At 38.5% G+C, this 8,959-nt stretch overlaps 1 protein-coding gene across 1 annotated transcript in view; it reads right to left on the minus strand.

Annotated features, from left to right (window-relative positions):
• Nucleotides 1–4,672, minus strand: part of LOC105557596 (insulin receptor substrate 4-like) — a gene marked incomplete at its 5' end in the record, with an annotated part of 6,846 nt that extends 2,174 nt beyond the window's left edge. The window contains 2 exons of the mRNA XM_012004872.1: nt 3,794–4,171; nt 4,560–4,672. Of these exons, the coding sequence (XP_011860262.1) occupies nt 3,794–4,171; nt 4,560–4,672 (491 nt within the window). The remainder of the gene's footprint in view (nt 1–3,793; nt 4,172–4,559) is intronic.
• Nucleotides 4,673–8,959: the final 4,287 nt, after the last annotated feature.

The raw sequence follows: 8,959 nt of genomic DNA on the forward strand, positions 1-8,959 counted from the left end.
AGAATCATTGAAGAGTATGGAGAGAAATGCGAGCAAGTATTCCTCGCTATGGTCTACGTGATTACCATTTGAAATTATTGGCCGAATTCTTATTTAAAAGAATACACAATTTCGATGATCGTATTGATACATTTTTTAATATCATGAGTACCATATATCCACTAGATACATTAAATGTTTAATAAAATTCTTTATTATATACAACATAACGTAATCCTACCTCCATTTCTAACTTTTTTCCATATAGATAAGATGGTAGGTTGCAAATACGGGTGGGGTGGGGGAGGGGAAGGGGAGGGCGGAGAGGGGGAGGGGGAGGGGGGAGGACGCGCGCAGCGCGCCGTGCTAAACGCATTTGCAACTTACACATAAACCAAACTTTTTTGTTAATAACTTTTTAACGAGCAACGAGCGACGGCTAAAACCTTCTGAGGGTCACTCAGGAGGGTGACCTTGACCTTGACCTTGAAGGTCAAGGTCGTAGGAGCTGGGTCCCCTATTCGGCACTTTTACCCTTGGTCCAAGTTCTAGTTTTGAGAAATGCGTAGCCAAACAACTTGCAGCTTTTGTGGAACAGCTATATTGATTGGCTACATATTTTGCGGAATTAGAACTTGGACCAAGTACTAGCATCATGGACACAGACCTTAATTCGCCTGAATAGATACAGAGTTTCTAAATTTCTAAAAGTTAATTCCTATTCTTTTCATCGGTGCTGTCGATACGTTATTGGCCGAATGAGATGTATTTACAAAATGGTTACAGTAGAAGAAAGATACGCGTTATACATATATAAATATCCATTGTTATATGTGGCGTAATTTGTTGATGATATCATTACTTTTGTAGAGAAGATAGTTTTGTAGAGAAGATACTTTTGCAGAAGAGAGTAACATTGGAGCTTATACTTGGCGCATTTTTACCTTTTTTTAAAAAGGTAAGTTTTTGGGTAATATACCTTTTGTAGTGTTAAATACCTCATACTGTTTATCACAACGATTGCACTACACAGTTCTCGGACCGAGATATCGATCCGAGATCTGTCACAAGAGTTATGTTTTACATTACAAAACATACGTCACCGATTGCGCACACTCACAATCAGTTACACAGTTTTTTGCCGCGCTAGTGGCACTTGAGAAGACACCTCACAATCAGTCCCTAATGCGACAAATATATCAATCACGAGACACGTTATTATTAAATAAATCGGCACAAAGGTTATATTAGGTTCACTCTATTTACATGCGCTCGTTAGTCGGTAACGTCAGTCACGTCAGCCGCGCTAAAACGGCAATTACGTCAGCAACGCCAATGCCACGGTAAAAATATGAAATGGACTTTGGTCTGGTCGACGACGACGACGTTTCTTAACGTCGATTTCTGATGACACCATCATTTTTGCATTGCAATATCTCCACTCATGGGGCACGAAGGAGAAAAATGAAAGCACTTTAATTATGTAAATCGACCCCAAGCTATCGATTGAGCCCACTTAGAAGTTCGTCGGATCAGCCGTTGTTGAGATCCGAAAATCTGAGGACCCGTCAACTCGCGTACTCGCGTAAACGTACATACACGGTTGGTCTCGCGCGCGCGGTTCTAGTTAATATTATAACTAGTGAGCTCATACTTGGCGAGAGACACTACCGTGCCTCGTGATACACATGTTTTTAGCTTACATTAATTTTCTTCTTTTTAATATTTTTTTATTTTTTCTGTACAGCAAAGACACTTCTACAATATTTTCAAGTTATTTAGTTATATGGTTTTATATTTTTTGACACCTTAAAAAGTACTATTTTAAATAATAATTTTTCCCGTGAATTTAGTATTTTGCAAATATTTTTATACTTTTACCTCTTATACGTTTTATATAGTTATTTTACCGAAGCATCTTTTCGATTGTTTTATTTTTTTTTATTGTTTTATCTCGAAGGGGAGATAGAGGAAGTTACGGTCGTATTTAAAATACGTGCCGTAAAAACATACAACATTTATTCAACATGTTTATAACATAAAAGCGTAGCTATAACATAAAAATCAACATACAAGAATAAAACAACAACAACGAATATTTACACATAGATTGTGATCAAAGAACGTGTCGAGGATTTAACGAAAGTATCTCAGACTAGAGGTAAAAAATATCCGAAGCTTTTCAAAAGTCGAAAATGATATACAGTCGGTCAATACTAGGTATATGAAATAAGACAGTCCCGGTGTTGTTGAACGCATCGGAACGATCGACCATTCGATTTCACATTATTATAAAGGCCCGCGTTTCTTGCATTGTTAAAAGTAACGTGAAATCGAATCGTTCTTTGCATCGACGCACGCACGCAAAAGCACCGTACGTTCGGACTATTTAAGGCAAATACTATATATTCTCCCACGAACGCTAGCTTTCCGTTTGCCGGCAGTTCAGATGAAAGTGCGTTGTCGTTACTTTATATACCTCTTACGGTGCACGAATCATAGACATTTTGTGTATTTAGGATTTTTCCCACTTGTCACTTCAACATCTGATTGTAACAATCTGCACAATTTTTTATCGTAACTTAATAATTTCTGCAAATAATCTTCCAGAATTATGCAAAACTCTTTCTATGCAATTTACGCAACAGTCAGAACGAATCAACGTCTAGATACTTATTGTTAGACAGCATCCGCGCGTTGTATTGTTCTATGGATTAATATACAAAACACTAGTGTTATTATTAATGAAGTGACAGGAATGGAAAAAGAGTTATGGGAAAGTTCTATACGTTTCAAAGGGTAATTACCATGTCGACTATTTTAAAGCCAATTTTAACGTTTCTTTCTCAAAAGCAGAGCTTGGTATCTTTTTTTTTAAAAGATACAAATACTATCTTTCTCCGGAAAAGTAATTTAGTGCATTTTGTATCTATATATCTAAAGTTGAAGGAATTCAAGAAATGCAGCTTGTATTTGTATCTCTTCACTAAATCGATTCAAAATTTATCTTGTATCTGTAGCCTTGATGAAAAAAGTCAACATACTAAACTCTGATCTGGTCAGTTTGTTCTTTATAGCTGAACCGACTGCACTAGTTCAGCTATAAAGAACAGAGCCCATATCTACAATCGAAGAAATTCAAGAAATGCAAATTGTATCTGCATTTTTTCACTAAACAAATTTAAGATTTATCTTGTATCTGTATCTTTCTCCGGAAAAATAATGAGTGCAACTTGTATCGATTGGAAATTTATCTTGTATCTGTACACTGAAAAAAATTTCTGGTTGAATATGGACGAATCAGATAATTCCTTTAGGATTAACCAGAATTCCTTTAGGATTTACCAGAATTCCTGTAATCCTACAGAAATTCTGGTAAATCCTAAAGGAATTCTGGTAAATCCTAAAGGAATTATCTGATTCGTCCATATTCAACCAGAAATTTTTTTCAGTGTAGCTTTGATGAAAAAGGTCAACATACTAAGCTCTTGTTAAAGGGTCTATTCTTTATAGCTGAACTACTGCAGCCAGTTCAGCTATAAAGAACAGAGCCCGTATCTAAAATCAAAGAAACCCACGAAATGTAACTTATATCTGCGTTTTTTCATTAAACAAATTCAAGATTTATCTTGTAACTGTATCATTTCTCTAATTTAAAATCGAGGGAATTTAAGAAATGCAGCTTGTATCTACATCTCTTCGCTGAATAAATTGAAGATTTATCTGGCATCGGTATCTTTGATGAAAAGAGTAAAGACACCAAGCTCTGCCCGAAAGTCGGTAATTCACACCAAGATTTTTCTAATGTCCCGACCAGTCCCCGCCGCCGAAGCCGCCCCCGCCGCCGAATCCACCCCCGTCTCCGAAACCGCCACCGTGGCTCAGCTCCAGGTGACCGCCGCCACCGCCGCCACCGCCGCCGTGGCTCAGCTCTAGGTGACCGCCGCCACCGCCGCCGCCACCGCCGAAATCATGGCCGCCGCCACCGCCGAAGTCATGGCCGCCACCGCCGAAGTCGTGTCCGCCGCCCCCGCCGCCGCCATGACCACCGAGGTCAATAGGATGACCCACTGTATACCCGAGCACCTCGTACTTATCCTCGCCGCCGCCGCCGTGGTGGATGTGTTTCGTAATCGTGTGCGTGTGGTGGATAGTCTTGATCTTGTACGGCACGTGGATTACCACGTGGCTGCTGAAAGGGCGTGGACGATATTAAGGGGATCCTAAAGTCATCTTTTTTACCGACACATTCAAGTGTAGTTTTTACGCTTGTAAATCTTTTTATTGGCTTTTACGCACAAAATAATACTAGGATAAGTTGCAGACCGCATAGCAGAACATTTTCATACTTAAAAAACTCACAATTAGTTCTGAACTGCAACTTATCCTAGTATTATTTTGTGCATAAAAACCAATGAAAAGATTTATAAGCGTAAAAACTATATTCAAATGTGTCAGCAAAAAAGAAAGCTGGCTTCGAAAGATCGGAAACTGTACGATTAATTTTAATATCGCGACATGAAATTATATTTCCACTTTTGTTCGATGTATTGTCGATAGTGAGTTCAGTTTCAACTTACTGTCCACCGTGTCCACCACCGGCGCTGGCTAAGTTAAATAGTGCGACGACTAAGAGGGGAGTCAACTGAAAATAATAGTGTTTAACAAAGATTGTTAATAAAGTACATAGAATTCATTCTGTCTCATTTAATTGTATTACTATCAAAAAGTCACTCGTTTACAACGCTCGGCCAGCGATGAATGTAATATTAAATAATATAGTAATTTGCTTCTGCAGTTTCGAATAACAATTAACTTTTCACAAAATATATACCGAGCAGCAGTAATTAGAAAGTCCATGAACATCGAGTCATGATTGAAAACGTAATAAACGATCAAAGTTTCCGGAACAGTATTTTCATACTGTAGAAATCTTGAAAGGGAAGCGAATGTTACTCGTCATTTCTTTAATTGCACAAATCACAGGACAAATATTTCTTACATTGTTCTCCTGGGCGGAAATAAAATAATCCTTTCGATCAAATCACCGTCCGTCGCCGCCTCGCTTCCCAAGGAGAAATGAAAAGTCAAGATGGTGTCAATTTGATGTTGTGTTGACCAAATTTATGTCATATTTTGGTAACGATCAAAGTTTCCGGAAACAGTACTTTCATACTGTAGAAATCTTAAAAGGAAGCCAATGTTACTCATTTCTTTAATTGCTCAAATCACAGGGCAAATAAAACAATCCTTTCAATCAAATCACCGACCGTCACCGCCAAATAAAAGGTCAATTTGACGCGATTAGATTAACGTCATCTTGACTTTTCATTTCTCCTTGGGAAGCGACGCGGTAGCGGTCGGTGACTCGATCGGAAAGATTACTTTATTTCCGCCGAGGAGAACAATGTAAGAAGTATTTGTCTTGTGATTTGAGCAATTAGGAAATTACGAATAAGAGATTTCAACGCAGCGGTGGCGAGTGTGGCGCAGAGAAATGTGCGCTGCTTAGTAAACCAATGGAACGAAAAGATCCGAGTTCAAATCCACGGACACCGCTGGTTTTTTTCGGAATCTTCCGAAGGGAAGTGGCACCCACCTCCTGCCACACATATCCCTTCAGGGGTATAGCCAGCCTCCAGATGGGAGGTTTCCTTCGGCGCAAGGCTAGCAGCCTACCGAGGATGAAGTAAAACCAAATGCTCAAAGTACCAGAACTGGATAAAAAACAGGCTTTAAGCCCAACACACGAGGAAAATAGTGTTTCCGGAAATGTTCACCGCTGCCGCAACATGACATTTAGTCAATGTAACATTAAATTGACTTTTCATCTCTCTTTGGGCTCTGTCGCGGTCTAAAGTGCAATTTGTCTCGGGACTTACCAAGAAGCGCGGTACCGAATCTCGTCGTCCCGTCATCGTTCCGTTTTCGGATAGGACCGGCGAGAAGAGTGTCGCTTCCGGCCCGTGGCAGGGCAACGAGGGCGAAACGAAGGAGCGGGTTTGAGCGACTGATCAACCGGGAGGCACGACAAGGCGAGCTGCTCCTCCGGCCCGGTCTCGATCTAACGACCATCGCAAATACGCGTGCCGCTTATATATATACGTACGTGATAGAAGCAGGATAAGAATGAAAGGGAGTATTTTGCCACCCGTGTGCGCCGCACTCGTGAAAGGAGTCGCCTAATGGCCTTCCCGTGGCAAAAAGTCACCCGATCGCGGCGGAACAGAGGGGGACCAGAGCGCACCGGTGGCGTGCTTCGCCTTCCTCCCTCGCCGCCTTTGTATATTTCCTCGTTTTCGATCAGATCCGTCGCGGCGGGCCGTTCCTCCTCCCGATGAAAGGCAGACGCCAGGTGAACGGCCAGGATCAAGATTGCGATCGCACCGCGGGCGGTAACGCGAGTTTTCGTTCGTGTTCGCGAAACTTACGCATCCTCACGCGAGAGGAGGAATAATCGTGCCGCCCTCTCTCTTCAACTCGAAAGATTTCTCTCTTTTTACCTTTTCATTTCATTCAAATTATGCTACTCTATTGTACCTTGTACGTGAAGGTGTTCGAATGTTCCGAGGATGCTCTGCCTACACCCAGAAAAAAGATTTGGTCAGGTTAAACGAGATACGTTGAAATTACGTTTCTACTACATTTTTATTTACTTCCACTGAAACATTTGCTAGATTTGAAGAAATAGATATGAATTCTCCTTAGAAATTCCAGTCTCGATCAGATAAAATTTTGGTTACGGTAGAGAAATCTTTTTTTTTTAAATTAAGTAAGAGTCTAGTAAGGTCAAAGTTCAAACAGACGCTTTTCTGGGTGTATGTATATCATAAATCTGTTACGAAATTGTAAATATTTATGCTAACCGCGTGTTGTATGTACATTTGAATGCAACATTTAGTTGTTCGAAATATTTGAACATTTAAATCGTTCGAGCGTATCCAGAAGTGTAAAACAAAAATTGTCTTACGGTGCGACATTACGTTAAATATTGATCGAATTAGTATACTCGCGTATAATAAATAATATCCCTTTGTGTTTCTATTTGTAGCTCGTTATTTTAACATATTAAAATCTCTGCATGTTATTTTAAAATAATCAATAAATATCGCCGTACTTTCAATTGCGTTTAAATCGGTCCGTTTAATTGCATTTTTCGTGAGAAGCAGAGAGAAAATTAAATATCATTTACACGCGACTAATACGCGTGGAAAAGTCTCATGGGTAAGATAGTAACTCTGTCTACGTTCTGTTTGTCTGCATTCTACTTGAAAGTTCAGCAATTGCTGCCATCTATCAGTAAACCGACGCATACGTTTGCAATATTATAATTGTATGCTACAGCTGTCAATGTTAGAAGTTACGGTATGTCACAATTGCAATTATCTTGCATATTTGTAATCATCGCGAACACTCCTGTTAATTGTCTTACAAGTAAATGTAACTGTTATTGTTTAGTTAGTAATTGTTAGTAATTGTTACAATGTCAGAGTTTTTATCCGACAATTGTCGTACTTGCTGTCGTGGTGCTTTATCTGTAAATTGTAGTGACTCAAATGCATGCAAACTCAATGCATACAAAAGATAACTTGAAGGCGAATATACTTTCGGAAGATTTGCATAATGTAAGGAGGTACAAATGTACAGATTAACATCTCCGTATAATTGTACGGTTTCTCATCGGAAACTGCGTAATTAACGTCAGACTTGCAGATTGAAAGTTTATTATTAATTATAAATTTATGTGAAAGTTATGGCAGAATTTTTTAAGATTTGCGCTCGGTAAAAAATACATTTACAAAAGCAGCTCTTCTTCTCTTTCAATCCGGTGTTCACGTTTTATTTGTTTCTTATGGCATTATTACAGAATTTGTAAAAGTTTGAAGTATAAACGAAATAACATAAAATCACATTTCAACTAAAATCAGATAATTTTGAACAAAAATATGATTGATGCGATTGATTGCAGTAATTCATATAATTGAGAAGCTACAAGTATGACGATAATTATTGGTTATTTAAAAATAACAACGAGCTAAATATAAATGAGTTAGGTATAAATAAAGGCTGAAAATCGTATTTAAAATGCTCAACTTGCTCATTGATTTACTTTTACTCTGACTTCTCTTTTAAATACTAGAGATGATTTACTAGCGACTTATCCACTCCCATACTTTCTCTGGCGCGTGGTTTCTTAATGTACTTTTTCATACTGTTCTCACTAGTTCTTATTAAATTGCTTAAAAAATGTCACACTGACTTTCTATAATGAAATAGAAACCGCATTCAACGTATAACGATGTGCCGCAAGAAGCGCGCCATTGTTTCATAATGTAATACACGCGCGCTTTGACAAGACAAAGGGAATAAATTTGAAAACATTAAACTGAAGAGAAAATTCAGACAAAGTTTAAAGATTCTACAAGAGTTTCTTCAAAAACTTTTACCCCCTTTTAAATACACAGTTCTCCCGGCATACAATAAAAGATTAGCCTAAGTAATTAAATTTATATATCTTGATATAGCAGGTTCTCAGCGTCCAAATTCAATCCCAAATCTTTTTTCGCAACAAGGCTGCAAGGGTAAGAAATTCCCCAGGTAGACAGCTGACGTCACTTATCGTCATTTTGACGTCGAAATGTCGTCAGAAATGCCATTTTGACGTCAAAATGACAAGTGACGTCAGCTCGATACCTGGGTCATGGTAGAACCAACAAATGACGCCTATTAATTTAGCAAAAACTATCTCGTATTAGGTGTTTGTCTCATAATAGGGGACTTTCCTCTATAAATATAATTCAAGCAGATTAAAAAGTAAAGACCGTGGAAACAGTATAAAAGAAATACGAAGTAATAAATAATTTTGCTTTTTCGCAATACACTTAAGAGTAAAATTATTTAGATACTAACATCCTGTATTGGCTCTTACTCCTTTATTACTTCGTAATTGTGTTTCCACATTAGAGCATGATGAATTTTA

Source organism: Vollenhovia emeryi, unplaced genomic scaffold, assembly GCF_000949405.1.
Source record: "Vollenhovia emeryi isolate VEMERY1.0 unplaced genomic scaffold, V.emery_V1.0 DF939448.1, whole genome shotgun sequence".
Classification (NCBI taxonomy): Eukaryota; Metazoa; Arthropoda; class Insecta; order Hymenoptera; family Formicidae; genus Vollenhovia; species Vollenhovia emeryi.